The sequence below is a fragment of the Toxotes jaculatrix genome, chromosome 19 (assembly GCF_017976425.1).
Source record: "Toxotes jaculatrix isolate fToxJac2 chromosome 19, fToxJac2.pri, whole genome shotgun sequence".
NCBI classification, from domain to species: domain Eukaryota; kingdom Metazoa; phylum Chordata; class Actinopteri; family Toxotidae; genus Toxotes; species Toxotes jaculatrix.
The window spans coordinates 643,605-659,514 of record NC_054412.1 but is presented as its reverse complement, the minus strand read 5'-3'; the positions used below and the strand labels follow the sequence as shown (position 1 = coordinate 659,514).

The following is a 15,910-nucleotide window of genomic DNA, read 5'->3' as shown; positions in this document are numbered from 1 at the left end:
TTATTTTTTTTTGTCTTCCAAGATTTGGCGGAGCCAGCATGAACAGACGGACTCGAAACCTGGACGTAGACTCAGTTTGTGGTCTGGATTGTGGACTCAGCGTGGTGTTGTAGCGGAGGTGAAAGGTCGACGTCTCAGACTGTTTTGTCCGTGAACTCGCAGCAGCAGAGGTAAGTTCACTTCACACTGACGCAGACTGAAAGAGTTTTCACCCGGACTCTTCACACCGTCACCACCATGAACCCAGAGGCCTCCAGCACTGACACAGGTTTGTTACAGTAACTCACGGTTTAGTTCATCGATCCACTGCCACCTGTTCAGGTAAGTCTTAATGTTGGTGGACCCACAGTCGCTGTTCTGGAGCTTTCGATCATTTCAAATGAACTTCGCCCAGCTGTCATGTGACGGTGTAAACGTTCAAATCTGAATTTTTTTTCTTAAACGGCTCAGGAGCACTTTGAACATTTGAGTTTCCATGAGAACGACTCTCACCTGCTGAGGAGGATCATGTGATACGATCAAAAGCTCCATAACAGCTGTTAAATGGACCTTTCAGAGCAAATTCCAGGGTTAGAAATGAGCTTTGAACATCAGCTTTAATTCATCATCAGTTTTAATCAGACTAAGCTGGACTCACAGCACAAACTGCCTGTACTCAATAATCCTGATCAGATTCCAAACCTGATCGATCAGTGCTGATTGGTTTCAGCGATAATCGATCACAGTTCACATTTTGTCTGAGGAACCGAAAAATCACTCCCAGAAACCAGAAGCTCATCAGACACGAAGGCTGCGCAGAGGTTCGTGTGAATGCTCAGCTCCAGGCTCAGCTCCAGGCTCAGCTCCAGGCTCAGCTCCAGGTTCGGATCAGACGTCGCTGCGACGTTTCCGGAACACGACGGCAAACACCAGCTGAAAATCATTTTCAGATTTTAACTGACTCCAAACCTGCAGCTGAATTTAGAAAAACCTCTGAACTCTGAGTTCTTACAGCTCACAACTTTACAATCGCTCCACCAGGACTGGGACCCTGGGAACCAGACTGGGATCAAACTGGTCTGACAGAGTCTCCAGTCTCTGCCGCTTCCAGAGAATCCAGCACAAACAGCTGCCCAGTCTCCTCGATGTTTTCAGTCTTGTCTCATCTGATTCGTCCTCCAGCAGCTGGAAGACATCACTTCGACTTGAAGACAGAGTCCCAGTCCAGAGGTTCAGATCCAGCTGTGGCCTTGGCGGACTTTGGGATGGAAGGGAAGATGGACTGCATCTTCTGTCTAAACTCTGATAACTGAAAGAGACGAGAAAGACAAGTAACTACAGACCCCGGAGGACGTCAGGAGACAAACGGTTCCCTGGAACAGGTAATACACGATAAAGATAAAAAATGTGTTTGGTCACATACGCTGTGAACACCGAGGACTTTCCACACGGAGAAACTCAGCAGACCGACTCCACACCAGGCGAACAGAGACCCCCACCCCAGAGCTCGGAGAGCCAGGGACGCCCCGCTCTCTGGGACTGCTGCTGTCGAAACCACTCCCTAACGAGGAACCAGGACCAGATCCAGGACCGGAATCAAGACAAACACAACAGGAAGATTCCTTTAGGCCGTTTAGAGCTGAATCGATTAATCAATCAATAATATGACTTTTTGATTTTCCATGTCTCACCATTGAAGATTTAAAGGTGCCCTAATTTTGTGGGGAGGAGTGTCCACATACTTTTGGCCACATAGTGCTCAGACAGTTTGACACAAAACAAAACAAACCAGAGCAGAAACGTCTCCTCGTGCACCTTTAATCTCATTTCACGTTTGTTCATTTCAGCTCGGTCCTCTGGGGCCGAGGTCTCCGCGGAGACGACAAAGACGAGTCTGTGACGGAAATAGAGTCGGAAACAAGCGTCCGATTGTGTCTCCGTGCTAAGTTTATCTCGGACACGGACGGGCCGCTGGCCTCTGTGTGCGTCATGTTTAATCAGATCCTGTCAGCAGCCAATCATCAAAGAGTTCCAGCGAACGGGACCGGACCAAGTCCCCGGTCTCAGGCCTGGTTATGACTCGCTGAGGACTGTTTTCAGAACGACCTTTGGAGGAATGTGTCAGGACGTCTTCATCACAGTGTTTACGATGTTTCGATCAGTCACAGAGTTTTCGCTCAAACACCAGTGGAAACTAATCGAGTTACAAATTTAGAAAAACAAGAAAAACTAAATCATGCGCCGGACGTCAACAACAGCAGGAGCTCGGTGAAGGACGTCTGATCACGGCGTCTGGGTTTCCTAACACCGGTCACCGGCCTGGAGATCCCGGGTTCATGACAGGTTTCACCGTTAATGACGAAGTGAATGTGAAACTGCGACACCTGCAGGAAACGTGTTTAAAAGTCACGTTCAAAAAGGTGAAAGGTCACAGAACTAAAACAGAAGCAGAAGCTGCAGAAACACTTGATTTAAACATTGTTCTTTATAACTCAGAGTCAGTGTTTGTTCTGATGAACATGTGCTCAGGAGTGTTATCTGTTTCTCAAACGCAGGGTTTGATGCTGTCGGCCGCCCTCAGACGGTTTCTGAGCTCTCCTGTTTTTTAGCCTTGTTCACATTCAAACTGTCCCATTAACAGCAGCTGAATCAGCTGTGATCAGCCGCTGTTTGCATTAAACCCACGGATGAACAGACTCCTCTCACTGGATCACTGTGATACTGAAGGAAACTTAAAACAGCAGGATTCTTTATGAAGTTCTGCAGTTAGAGGAGCTTTTTCTGTATCACAGTAACTGAAAAATCTTTGGGTTTAAAACATCTAAACATGAAGCTTTAAGATCTCTGAGATTAAAATGGACATTCTTCACAGTTTCTGACGTAATTGGCCGGTTCATTGATATGAATATATTGATTACTTGTCAGTTAATTGGCTTCCTTCTGATAAACCGTTAATGTGTTCATTGTTCTTAATCCCCGTTGAGCAAAAGCTTAAATTCTGTGCTAAACTGTACCTTATTAAACCAGTCTGGACTCTTTTTCTTGGCCAGAGCTAACGTGGAGCCAAACCCTGCGATCATCCCTGCAGACGCCACCGTGGTCAGAAACGCTGCACCTGCACACAGGAAGTCAGATGAGAACCTGTGAGACGAGATTCTGAGCAACACGTTTAGTTACAGAAAATCTGTTCAATCATCTGCGCCATTAAAGCAGAGTTAGGAGATTATACTTCACTGAACTGAACACTACAACATAATATTTCAGTAAACAGCCAAAAGTCTTATTTTATGGCTCATGATGGATTCTCCATGACCAGAAACAATAAACCGCACACATTTTGAATGGAGTCTGGCTGGAAAAAGCACATATTTCTGCAGGGGCAAGCTACAGGCACAAGAAAAGTGGAATCAACCTAAACAGGATGTGGACACTTGTGTCATTAAAGATCCTCAAAAAACACGCCACTGGTCAGCGGCCATTTTTAAATCCAGTTTTTAAAAATGTAACAAGAAAAGCAAATTAAAGAAATATTTATTTTACATTTGGATTTAATTGATGGATTATACTTAGCCGAATTAAACAGAAGAACATTCTGTTTTAGGAACGGTCTTTGATCGTGTGTAGCTTATGCTGAATTCCGTATAACCACAAATACTTTAAATTGTAAAAATTTTGAATAGAGTCTGGTCTCCCGGTTTAATGCACATAGCTATGCCGGATTGAGCTTTAAATTCATCAGGAATCGTAACCCGTGTTTACAGGCTGTCAGGGATTCTCAGCGACTGAACACAGGTTGAAATGTCTGATTATTAGGTGGAGTTTGGTGTGGCACAGGCAGCAGGAGGGTCGACATTGCTGTGACCTCAGATAGAAGACGCCAGAAAATCACTTCGAACAGCGGAACCCGCGAACAGTCCCGCTTAATATGAACTAAATGCGGACCAGCTAACATCTGGCTTGCCTTGTAACATCTGTAGTTTGGCCTCTTCGTCGCTTTGCGCTTCTGCTCCCACGTTCACAGCTTTATCTCCAGCTGCTGCTGTCATGATGCTTCAGTCCGTCTGCGTTAAAGCACCGGACAGAAACAAGTCCGCCCGGAACTGAAGAAGATCTGAAGGAAAAGTCTGACGCACAAAAACGAGATTTAATGGAAAACAAACAAACAAACAAAAACAACAGAGCTTGTGTTTTGTTTTACTGTTTTACATTTTTGTGTTTAGGAAAAAGTCACAGAGACGGAAGCAAAGATCGTTTATTGTCCTGGAAGTCTGGTTCTCTGGTGGAAGCGATGAAGAGGTCTCACTCTCCATGGAGAGATTCGAGTTTGCAATTCTCTGTATCAGGTATCAGATTTGCAGAATATTAACAGATGACTGCTGATTAAACGCGATTTGTTTATTTGGTTTATCAGGTAAACAGCCAGACGCTGTGTGGCTGCAGTTAAACCCTCCCGCCGGGTGAGAGTGGTTCATCTCGGCAGTAGAGGATCTGTGCAGCCCGGGACTCGGAGCTCCGGCGGCTCTGCGGAGGATCAGGGTCCTCTTCGCGTCCTCCGCCTCCTCCTCCTCCACAGCGACAGAGACCGGTGTCGAGACCAGACAGTCTCCGGACCCGGACCGGCTCACACCCGGTCCGTCTCCTGCCTGGAATCGGATCCGTTTCCATCCGGGATAATAAATCTGGATTCTGTGAGGGGGACGCTGTATGGGCACGAGGCGGGGGTGTTGTGGTGTGTGTGTGTGGTTTTTTTTTTTTTTTTAGATGTTGGATCCCGAACGCGTGCATCAGACCACGAGCCGGTGTTGTTAATGAAATATTACAAAATAAAAGCCTCAGATTAAGGTGAAAATGCGGGATCTCCTTTCATTTCGGCTCCTGAGAGAAAACCCGGACTGAACGTTTGGAGAGCCTGAACGCACCAGCAGCACGCGCACACCTCTCATTTGACCCTTTCTGTCTTTATTTACCTGTCCGCTCACCTGTGAGGACACATGTCTCAGATCCACCATGCGATTCTGGACCAGCAGCAGCCGGGCCAGTACAACCAGATCTGCACCCGCAGCAGCAGCTCGACCCCGGCCGCCGCCGCTGCCGCCGAGGGAGCAGAGCCGTCCCCCTGCCCCGGCCAGAGAAGCCGGGCCCCCCGTAAGAAGTGGCAGGTGTTCCCGGGGAGGAACCGGTTCTACTGCGACGGGAGGATCATGATGGCGAGACAGACCGGGGTGTTCTACCTGACCCTGGTCCTCATCCTGCTCACCAGCGGCCTCTTCTTCACCTTCGAGTGAGTCAACACACACACTTTGTGTTTGAGTGTTAAAATCTGTAAAGGTCCTGACCTTTGACCCCAGCCGTGCAACAGCGCAGAGTGATTGTTTTGTGTCTCCTGTCTGTGGTTGTGTATTAAAAACACCATGATCACTGATGATGTTTGGACTGAGCCTGGACATGTGACCACAGGTGACCTCACCTTTGTTTGGACAGGTGACCACAGGTGAGCTCACCTGTCCAAACAAACAGCTGAGGAATCCTGACGCTCTGCTCAGGTAGAAAACAAAGAAACGACCTCGGACCTGAAAATGTCGTTTCCGGTTTGTTTTTCTTGTCGTAAACACCGCAGACCTCCTGTGATTGGTCGACGCCTTGTTTGTTTTGATTTTCCGGTCTCTCTGTGTCCTCAGCTGTCCCTTCCTGGCGTCCAACCTGAGCCCGGTCATCCCGGCGGTCGGCGGCGTCCTCTTCGTCTTCGTCATGGGGATGCTGTTCAGGGCGAGTTTCAGCGACCCCGGCGTCCTGCCACGAGCCACGCCGGACGAGGCCGCCGACCTGGAGAGGCAGATTGGTAACCATGGAAACAGAGACATAAACACGCACAGGAGGTCCAGACTCTGCTGTGAAACTGGAGCTGGACTCGATCTGACTTTAATCAGGAATCCGTTCAGTCAGTTTTCATCCCAGTTTGTTTTATCTGGAAACTTTTCGTCCAGTTTGATTCTTCATCGCTTTAATTTTCAGTTCTTTAGATTTTTATCACACAAAGATCAAAAACTAAAACACGTGTGGTTCTGTGTGAATCCTGATCTCACACATCCAACTGAAGTCACGCAGACTGGTAGTTGTTAGTGTGTGGTCACTGTCACACTGTGGTTGTGTAGTAGTTGTGTAGCAGCAGTCGTAGCTGTGGACTCTAACATGAAGACTCATGGAGTCTGCGACTGAAGCGTGTGAGCAACAGACAGAAACATCATTCATGTTCAGGTGTTTGTGTTTCCAACGTGTCGTTCTACAAATCGCCACCGATGGTTTCTCCTCTGTTCAACATGGTTTTCTGGTGTGAGGACAGTTGGATGTTGTGAGGACAGTGAGGACAGTTTTAGGGTTCAGCTCAGAACCAGGTTTCTGAGTGTCCTCAGAAAGATAGTAAGACAAGAATGTGTGTTCAGATGTGTGTGTGTGTGTGTGTGTGTGTGTTCAGATGTGTGTGTGTGTGTGTTCAGTCACATGGTGTCTCTCTATCAGAGACGTGTCTTGGTGAATTCGTCGTTTCCACAGAAACTGAACGTCACCGTTGAAGCTCTGATCTATTTGTGGAAACCTCTCATTATTTTTTGTTTGTTTATTTATTTATTTCCACGGCTGATGCAGAATCTGTGGAGCGACGGAGCCGTCAGTCAGCGCAGAGTGGAGACGGACACGAAGGCTGTGTTCTGTCAAACAACGTCCTCACTTCCTGTCTCACAAACAAAACTAAAGACACATAAAAAAAACATGAAAGGCTGATTTTCAGAGGTTCTGGTCCTGAACCTCTGACCCTGGACCAGAGGTTCAGGACCAGGGTCAGAGGCTCTGCTCCAGGGTCAGTCTCTGGTCGAGGGTCAGAGGCTCTGGTCCAGGGTCAGAGGCTCTGGTCGAGGGTCAGAGGCTCAGGTCCAGGGTCAGAGGTTCTGGTCGAGGGTCAGAGGTTCTGGTCGAGGGTCAGAGGCTCTGGTCCAGGGTCAGAGTCTCTGGTCCAGGGTCAGAGGTTCTGGTCCAGGGTCAGAGTCTCTGGTCCAGGGTCAGAGGTTCTGGTCCAGGGTCAGAGGCTCTGGTCGAGGGTCAGAGGCTCTGGTCCAGGGTCAGAGGTTCTGGTCCAGGGTCAGAGGCTCTGGTCCAGGGTCAGAGTCTCTGGTCCAGGGTCAGAGGCTCTGGTCGAGGGTCAGAGGCTCTGGTCCAGGGTCAGAGGTTCTGGTCCAGGGTCAGAGGTTCTGGTCCAGGGTCAGAGTCTCTGGTCGAGGGTCAGAGGCTCTGGTCCAGGGTCAGAGGTTCTGGTCGAGGGTCAGAGGCTCTGGTCCAGGGTCAGAGTCTCTGGTCGAGGGTCAGAGGTTCTGGTCCAGGGTCAGAGTCTCTGGTCCAGGGTCAGAGGCTCTGGTCCAGGGTCAGAGGCTCTGGTCCAGGGTCAGGGGTTCTGGTCCAGGGTCAGGGGTTCTGGTCCAGGGTCAGAGGTTCTGGTCCAGGGTCAGAGGCTCTGGTCCAGGGTCAGAGGCTCTGGTCCAGGGTCAGAGGTTCTGGTCCAGGGTCAGAGGCTCTGGTCCAGGGTCAGAGGCTCTGGTCCAGGGTCAGAGGCTCTGGTCCAGGGTCAGGGGTTCTGGTCCAGGGTCAGGGGTTCTGGTCCAGGGTCAGAGGTTCTGGTCCAGGGTCAGAGGCTCTGGTCCAGGGTCAGAGGTTCTGGTCCAGGGTCAGAGGCTCTGGTCCAGGGTCAGAGGTTCTGGTCCAGGGTCAGGGGGCCCCTGAAGAAACAAGCACAAAGAGACAGAAAACAACAAAGTGTTGTTTTTAAGTTGTGTTTGTGTTGTTTGTTTTCCAGACTCGTCGGGCTGCTCCAGACCTCCTCCTCGCACCAGAGAGGTTCTCATCAACGGGCAGACGGTCAAACTGAAATACTGCTTCACCTGCAAAATCTTCAGGCCGCCGCGAGCGTCTCACTGCAGCCTGTGCGACAACTGTGTGGGTCAGTGTCAGAGTCTGTCAGGGTTAGACGGATACGCTGCGGGCGTTTCCCCCTGAGTTCGCTCCTCTGCATGTGTTGATGCGAGCTGACGAGGTGTAATCACGATGTAAAGGTGGCCAACGTCAGTCAAAGGCGAGACAGTAGAGGACAGAGGACAGAGGACAGAGCTCTCTGTGTGACAGTTTTTCCTTGAATCAAAAAGCTTTGATTTTCCTCCCTCAGAGCGTTTCGACCACCACTGTCCCTGGGTGGGGAACTGCGTCGGACGGAGGAACTATCGCTTCTTCTACCTGTTCATTGTGTCGCTGTCCTTCCTGACCATCTTCATCTTCGCCTTCGTCATCACACACGTCATCCTCAGTGAGTAACACTGATACCTCCTCTGCACTGCCCCTGATTCACTGAGTGTAGTGTGTGTGTGTGTGTGGTCTCTACAGTAAACAAAACATTAGCATCTAAGCACCACGGCAGTGCTAACAGTAATCATCAAACAGAGTTGGTGCTAACAGATGCTAACATCACACCTCAGGAGGTCGTTCCCCTCAGGACCACAGGAACGTTCCTGCAAGACCTGAAGACAAATACAAACCTTCACACAAAGTTCTCGTGTGTAACACTCAACAACAAACACAGTTAATACACAACACAACGCAAACCACAAAAGCTGTGACACTGCAGCTGTGAATGTTTTCATTAGCAATCACTCTAATTATTTTTCACTCAATCATCTGAGAGAATCATCTGGGTCTGATTGTTGGTCTCTGGCATTTGATTTGCTGATTGGTCGTCTCTCAGCTGATTGGTCGTCTCAGCTGATTGGTCGTCTCTCAGCTGATTGGTCGTCTCTCAGCTGATTGGTGGACTCTCTGTTACCTCAGTGAGGTTTCCTTTATTTTGAAAACTTTGTGTTTCTGTTGTGTAGCGTGTTACGGGTCAGTGAGGTTGTTCAGTGTGAGGCTGGTTGTGTCTCTGTATCACAGCCTCAGCTCCACAGCAGCTTTTCATCTGTGTAATGGATGAAACGAGGTTCTGCCATCGATCGCCCTGTGATTGACAGGCTGTCAGAGACGGGCTGATGCTGCAGTCGGTTTCCTGTCGCTGATCAATCAGACCGGAGCTGCAGTTCACACAGACTCTGCTGGATCAGACTGTTTATGAACAAAAACCCAGGCACTGTTAGAAACCAGGGGCTGAGTCTGAGTGTTTACATGGTAAATGATCCGTGTCATAGGACCGGTCTCAGTCTGGCGTTTGGACTCGGTCTTGTCCAGATCTCGTGGTCGTCCCATGTTTTTTCACTTGTCTCAGTGGTGTTGTAACTCAGGCCTGTCTCTGTCTCCTGGGTGCTGACAGCGAGGAGTGGACTCTCTGCCTGCGTCTCAAACGAACCGTTCGTTTTATGTTTCTGGCTCTGGAAGCGCCTGCCGATCCTCCCCGTCACACTCACTGACCTAATTCTGTGTTCAGGCGGCTGATGTTGTTTTCCTGCCCTGAAACAACAACCGGCAGACTGTCTGAGATAAACCCGTGTCTTCCTCCGAACACTACGCTGCTTGTTTTCTGCGTTTAGCAGCAGAGCTATAAAAAGATGCAGCAGAACGTCGTGACTTTGATCTAAGTGTAGTGATCAGTGTGTGCTGACGGCCTCAGCTCTTTACTGGAACCAGTGTTGTTGCTGGTGTTTACTCATGTTTGTGTGTTTGAGGCCCGGAGCACAGCGTCAGTTTGTCCATCAGCCTAAAACTTTGGACATGACAAAGAAAAGAGCAGTAGCAGCAGGAGCAGTTTGACATGAAACTGTCTGTGGACATTCACAGTCCTCAGAGGATGATCCCTAATGATGTCGGAAGCCTGCTGATCTCAGCAACTGACAGGGAACCAGTGAAGGGGACCAGTGAAGGGGACCAGTGCAGCCACAGTCCAGTCCTGAACTGGACGGACCTGATCCTGGTTAAATATCTCAGATGGACGATCCTCTTTTTTAACATCATTGCAGAGGACACCCAGACTTTACAGGAGACGGCTAATGCTGCTGAGCCCAGGTGGATTTATCATCCATCGTATCCGGGTCTTATCCGGGTCTCCGGGTCTCCTCAGTGTGACGTGTACACAGTAAATAAATATATATTTAGATAAAAGGGACCGAGAGTGGACTAAACACTACGAACTAACCTGAACACAGACTCTCTCCTCTGAACAGGATCCAACCGGACGGGTTTCCTGAGCGCGCTCAAAGACAGTCCGGCCAGATATCCTTTCACTGTGTGAGCTCCGTGTGTGAAGGTGGGCGGGGCCTAAGCTTCATTTACACCTTTAATCAGGTAAAATCAGAAACAGAAATCATCAAACTCTCCACATTTAGTTTGTGGTTTCACTCGATTAATTAATAACATTATTAGCAGTTATTGTTCCAAACAGGTGGGAGGTGCTTATAATATCTAATGTCTTTCACACTGTGACCAGCGTGTCCATGAAGCAGGTGTGAAATTGGAGTAAAAAAGCCGTGAGAGTCACGTGTTCACAGCTGACACTGAAAATCAAACCCAGGCACTAATTACCCCCCATACACTCCTCTGTCTGTCTGTAGGTTAGTGTGTGTGGCTGATTCTGATAAATCAATACCTCTAACACCAACCACAGGTCAATATGTCCCATAATGCTTTGCCAAGGTCAAACACATGTCACACACGTTTAGATCCGGCTTCTTCCCTCTGATCTGTTGCTGCTGTTTTCTGTTCGTTTCTCCGGAGCGAAGCAACAAATGAAGAGAAAATAAAAATTGAGCTTCCAGTTTCCAGTTTGTTTCCTGTTTCCTGGAAACCTTCCTCATAACTTCCTTAAAGATTAGCTGCTGCTCAGCTGTTACTGATATTTCCGAGAGTCCAGATTGTCAGGGAAACAGTGGTGGACAGCTCACCCACTGGCCTCAGACTTCAGCAGAGTAACGAGCGACTCGGAGAGATGTTTGACTGCAGGTCACAGATGTTTGATGACAGTTAAAAATGCTAAAGATGCCACGTGAAGCCGCAAAGCGGCGGCGGCCTCGGGGACTTCGCTGCGTGATTCAGTCAAATGGTGAAACCCTGTGATTTTTAAGACCTGGATTTGTCCTTGACTCTGTTTCTGCACCGTCCTGGAGGTGGTGGTGTGTTTCTTCTCCATCTGGTCGATTGTCGGTCTGTCGGGGTTCCACACCTACCTGATCAGCTCCAATCAGACCACCAACGAAGACGTGAGTACGAAAACCACAAACTGAGGTCCCAGGACCATCAGGTGGTCTTGATTATCTGGTCTTGATATTGGTTTAACTGTTCCTGTCCTGGTCTGGTCCTGGTCCAGATTAAAGGATCCTGGTCCACAAAGCGAAGTAAGAATAACTACAACCCCTACAGTTATGGGAACATCCTGACCAACTGCTGCGCTGCTCTGTGTGGACCTCTGCCCCCCAGGTCAGTATCACCCCCCCAACCCCCAACACAACCCCCTCCATAACACAAACCCCCCCACCTTCCCGCAAGCTCATTGGACCAGTTCCCAGTGTAAGCCCTCGGTGTCCATATACTTATGGCCATAAGGTGTACGTACTGACATCAACAATACTCTCAGTACGATCATGATATTGATATTTACATCACAGGCTTGTGTCACTGATCAGCTGTGTGATCATTGATTGACTGATGAACCGATTGACTGATTGATGGAGGCTGACAGGAGAGCAGAGAGGAGACGGGAGAGTCTGCACTGATCAAAGGAAATATGTGAAGGATGGTGGATGACAGAGAGCAGATGGGGGCGGGTGGGGGGGGGGGGGGGTATTAGAGACAGATGGATTTTCAGAATAAGAGCATGTGTCAGAACAGGAAGACAGTGGAAGAGATGTTTGTTTTCCAGGAGTGAACATATGGAGACTGATTCATTACAGTCTGTGTGTTAGATCATCACCAGCTGCTGTGTGTGCGTGTGTGCGTGTGTGTGCTGACACGCTGACAGGTGGTGACATCCATCTGCAAACACATGAAAAAGCTTTTTCAGGTGAAGAAACAAAGGAAAGTGTGAAGGTGAACGGCAGCATCGAAGCCTTCAGTCACAATCAGCTTCGTCCTTCTGATGTTCATTAATGTGATGAGATCAGTTACAGCAGAGATATAAAAAACAGTGAAGCTTGAATTTGAGTTGAACTGAATCACAGACAGTTGCATCTCTCTGTCCCAGTTTGATTGACAGGAGAGGTCTGATCCGGTCTGACACGCCACAGACCACCTCCCAGTCCAACGGGACCAGCACCAGCAGCTACGCCTCCACTCAGCTCCACAGTCACATGGTAGGTGGAGGACCGCAGCACCGCTGGCTCTGTAGTCCAGAGTGACAGCTGATCAGTAGCGACAGGTGATGGATGATGCTCTGAGGAGAGAGTCAGATCAACACACACTGAACCAGAAACAGCTTCAGTCCTGTGTGTGTGTGTGTGTGTGTGTGTGTGTGTGTGTGTGTGTGTGATTTCAGTCTGTTTAGAGTGTTGAGCTCAGTGATGTATAATGAAGCAGACGTCTGCTCTCTCTCAGTGTGATCAGGATCAGTGTATCCAGAGCACCAAGTTCGTCCTCCAGGCAGCAGCCACCCCTCTGCTCCACAGCGACCCTGTGGTTCTGGCCCCTCTGCCAGGGAAGACCACCACCCTGGGGGGCCCCTGCGCCTACCTGGCCCCCACCCAGCCGTCCCTGCCGTCCTGTGGGGGAGACGTCTTGACCCTGAGGGACGCCACCATCGACTCCCACTGCCACCACCACCACCACCACCACCATCACCATCACCATCACTTTGTCAGTCCGGACGAGACGCCGTGCACCACGCCACAGGGTGCCTTGCCCTGCCCCGCCCACCTGCACCTCCACCCCCAACCCCACCCACCTGTCCCCACCCCTGCCACCCTCTATGACCCTGCCAGTCAGGACGCTCTGCACGAGGACTCCGTCAGAGGGCTGGTTAAACTGAGCTCCGTCTGAACCGGACTGACCACCTCAGTTTGTTTCCATCCTCCTGATCTGACACACATTTTCCATTTGTGCATAAAAACTGAAGTGGATGGAAACTCGACTGATGACGTGACTGAGTCCATCTTTCCAGGTCGAAGGCTTATTCCACCTTTGCACCACCCGTCACACTTGTAGTCCTAAATGAAGTTGTGGAGTATAAAATACTAAACTGCTTTCTGAAAGGTAAACGAGGAAAAGTAGAAAGCCTCAAAAATTTCAAAACTACAGCAGAATTTCACATGGCAGTCAAAACTCTGGTCTGCAAACAGGCGACTTCTCTCTTCACAGAAAACCATTTGGTGGTTTTTAAAACCCTCTGCAGTTCACTTTGGTGAATTTCTGCTAACCGTCTCTGCATTCATTCAGCAGCTATAAAAATGAAAAGTCTTTAGTGATAATGATTCAAAGTTTTACCAGTTGTAAAAACTATTGTCTGGTTTTTGACGCACAGCAGGGAAAATGCTAGAAATGAAACTCTAACAGTCTGTTTACATTTAAGTGATTTTGTGCCTTTTTCATTGAACGTCTGGCTGTTAAAACTGAAAACATCCATCATTCACAGTTTCAAACATTTCTCTGAACCATTTTCATGGTCTGTGGATAGAAATTGGACATCGTGTGAAAGCTCCACTTTCAACTGGTTTTCTATCTAAACGAAGTTACGATACCATAAACATGCTCACGGACTCCAGAGGGTTTTAAACTAAAATATAACAAATGCAGACGCCAGCGTCCAGGTTTGCATGCAGAAGATAAAAAAGCATGACTGTAAGCAAAACAGGTCAGAAACTGAAAGAAGAGTTTGGAATGAAGAAGAAGTGGATTTCTAAATATTCAGGATGAGCTGTTTGACCGTGTCATTAGCTGAAGACAGACTGCTGCTGGACCAAAGCCATATTATGTCCTCATTCACCTTCTGCTCGTCTGACCATCTCTTTGAACCTCTTTAGGATCTTGACTTCACCCTCTTTCATATCCCCTGTGGTCCTCTGGGCCGGTGCCAAATGGACATCCGTCCTCAGCTGCAGTCGGACCAGGACTAAAGTCACAACTGACTGTTTTTAACACAATCAAGCTGCTGGTGCAGGCAACCTGGGTGTGAAGAGATCCGTGATCAGTGGTACAGATACAGCACAGAGCTAACGGTTAGCTCTGTGCTACGTCTAACCAATACAGTTTATAAATGGATTAATGGAGATAAGGTTTTTGGCCTGTTACAGACCAGACCAAGCTACAGACCAGACCAAGCTACTGACCAGACCAAGCTACTGACCAGACCAAGCTACTGACCAGACCAAGCTACTGACCAGACCAAGCTACAGACCAGACCAAGCTACTGACCAGACCAAGCTACTGACCAGACCAAGCTACAGACCAGACCAAGCTACTGACCAGACCAAGCTACTGACCAGACCAAGCTACAGACCAGACCAAGCTACTGACCAGACCAAGCTACTGACCAGACCAAGCTACTGACCAGACCAAGCTACTGACCAGACCAAGCTACAGACCAGACCAAGCTACTGACCAGACCAAGCTACTGACCAGACCAAGCTACAGACCAGACCAAGCTAACTCACCATTGTTGGTGCAAGGAACTTTCATTTCCCTCCCAGATAAACAGTGTTGAACCAAACACTGGGAGACAGGCTCGTTACCACATCACAAAGCTTCCAGCACCAAATACTTAGACATGTAGATTCATTTTGCTGGAGCACTTTCAGGTGAGACCGAGCTTTGGATCCACCAGAATCTCCAACACTGTTCAAACACACTAAAATGTATTTTATGTTTTAGAGTCCACGTGACGTACAGACTAGGAGATGTAATTAAAGGTAAAGACTGTACCTTAACACTTAAAAAGGAGTTAGCAGCTGACAGACTGTGACTCACTTGTTTTCAGGTTGTACAGCAGATGGGTTTGTATTTTTATTATATTTCTGACACCAGTTATTAGTTTGTTTGTTTTTTTCATTTAGCTGCATTTCATCACTTAAAAGCGACTTTTATTCTGATTTTATTATTTCAGAGAAGTTAATCACTGCCTCTCTTTTTCTGTTCCTTATCTCCCACATTAATGGAGTTTATTTCATACAGTTGGGACAGAAATGTGATATAAATGTCGGTAATGTCTTAGTAAATAACTGTAGGCCTTATTCTCCCTGCTGGTTTCCAAAATGATCTTAAAAAGTCTTAAATGTAGTTTGGTGAAACCTGCAGAAACCCAGTGGCAGCTGTCAGTAATGTGAGATTTAATTTAACGGTAAATGCCTTATTTTTTATTTTCACTACTTTAAGATCTGTGTGTCAGCTAAAGAAAACAAAGAGCCACCCTGCAGTGATGCATGACGCTCAGATTAACGGAAAATAATTACTGACATCTCGGTTTTGTGACGTGCTGGAAACAGGAGCCACTGACTGTGATCTCACCTGAGCACTGCCCAGGGGAATCACAGGTGTGCTGACAGGATGATCGCGTGCCAATTTAAATTCTGTCCAACGATCGTGAAAAATAAGTTAAAAAAAAAAACACGTCCACAGATTGTAGACTTTGTCTTTAAGCTCCAGCTGTTGTATTAACTGTGGATTTCAATAAAACACACTTTTTTTTTTTTAAATGGAAGAGGTTGTAGTTTAAAGCATAAAGAATAAATCTGGTCCAATGTACCTGCTCACCCCTGGACCAGGATCTCTGTACTGAGTGACAGGTTTAAAACAGTTAAAGATTAAAAGAAAACGGATCAACACTCTGAGCTGAAAACAAAAAAACAAGGCATTTGACAGCGTCACCTCGGACTCTCACTATTTTTTCCATTTCACAGAACAAAAACGAATCGTTGATGGAAAATAAAAGTTACAATTCTGTTCGTGAGCGCAGGTTTTTCTTTGTTTTTCGGGGAAAATTCAACCTGTT

General features: G+C 48.0%; 2 protein-coding genes across 2 annotated transcripts; one reads left to right on the top strand and one right to left on the bottom strand.

The window, feature by feature from the left end:
- Window positions 1–12: 12 nt before the first annotated feature.
- On the bottom strand, window positions 13–4,069 carry tmem242 (transmembrane protein 242). Its single transcript, XM_041063698.1, has 4 exons — window positions 3,941–4,069; window positions 2,994–3,094; window positions 1,403–1,540; window positions 13–1,288 (listed from the first exon to the last, which is right to left on the bottom strand). The coding sequence occupies exons 1-4, from the start codon at window positions 4,023–4,025 to the stop codon at window positions 1,175–1,177; spliced, it is 438 nt and encodes a 145-aa protein (XP_040919632.1). The 5' UTR covers window positions 4,026–4,069; the 3' UTR covers window positions 13–1,174.
- Window positions 4,070–4,890: 821 nt separating this feature from the next.
- Window positions 4,891–13,494, top strand: LOC121199639 (palmitoyltransferase ZDHHC14-like). Its single transcript, XM_041064505.1, has 9 exons — window positions 4,891–5,260; window positions 5,658–5,818; window positions 7,820–7,963; window positions 8,186–8,323; window positions 10,164–10,212; window positions 11,093–11,195; window positions 11,303–11,412; window positions 12,176–12,284; window positions 12,526–13,494. The coding sequence occupies exons 1-9, from the start codon at window positions 4,971–4,973 to the stop codon at window positions 12,964–12,966; spliced, it is 1,545 nt and encodes a 514-aa protein (XP_040920439.1). The 5' UTR covers window positions 4,891–4,970; the 3' UTR covers window positions 12,967–13,494.
- Window positions 13,495–15,910: the final 2,416 nt, after the last annotated feature.

Excerpts from the sequence above, each read along its gene's own strand:
- tmem242 (XM_041063698.1), bottom strand. The coding sequence starts at position 4,025 with ATGACAGCAGCAGCTGGAGATAAAGCTGTGAACGTGGGAGCAGAAGCG. Across the intron at positions 1,541-2,993 it reads GTCCAGACTGGTTTAATAAG|GGAGTGGTTTCGACAGCAGC; the intron begins GTACAGTTTAGC and ends GTTCCTCGTTAG. Across the intron at positions 1,289-1,402 it reads AAGTCCTCGGTGTTCACAGC|TTATCAGAGTTTAGACAGAA; the intron begins GTATGTGACCAA and ends CGTCTCTTTCAG.
- LOC121199639 (XM_041064505.1), top strand. The coding sequence starts at position 4,971 with ATGTCTCAGATCCACCATGCGATTCTGGACCAGCAGCAGCCGGGCCAG. Across the intron at positions 5,261-5,657 it reads GGCCTCTTCTTCACCTTCGA|CTGTCCCTTCCTGGCGTCCA; the intron begins GTGAGTCAACAC and ends CTGTGTCCTCAG. Across the intron at positions 11,196-11,302 it reads ATCAGACCACCAACGAAGAC|ATTAAAGGATCCTGGTCCAC; the intron begins GTGAGTACGAAA and ends GTCCTGGTCCAG.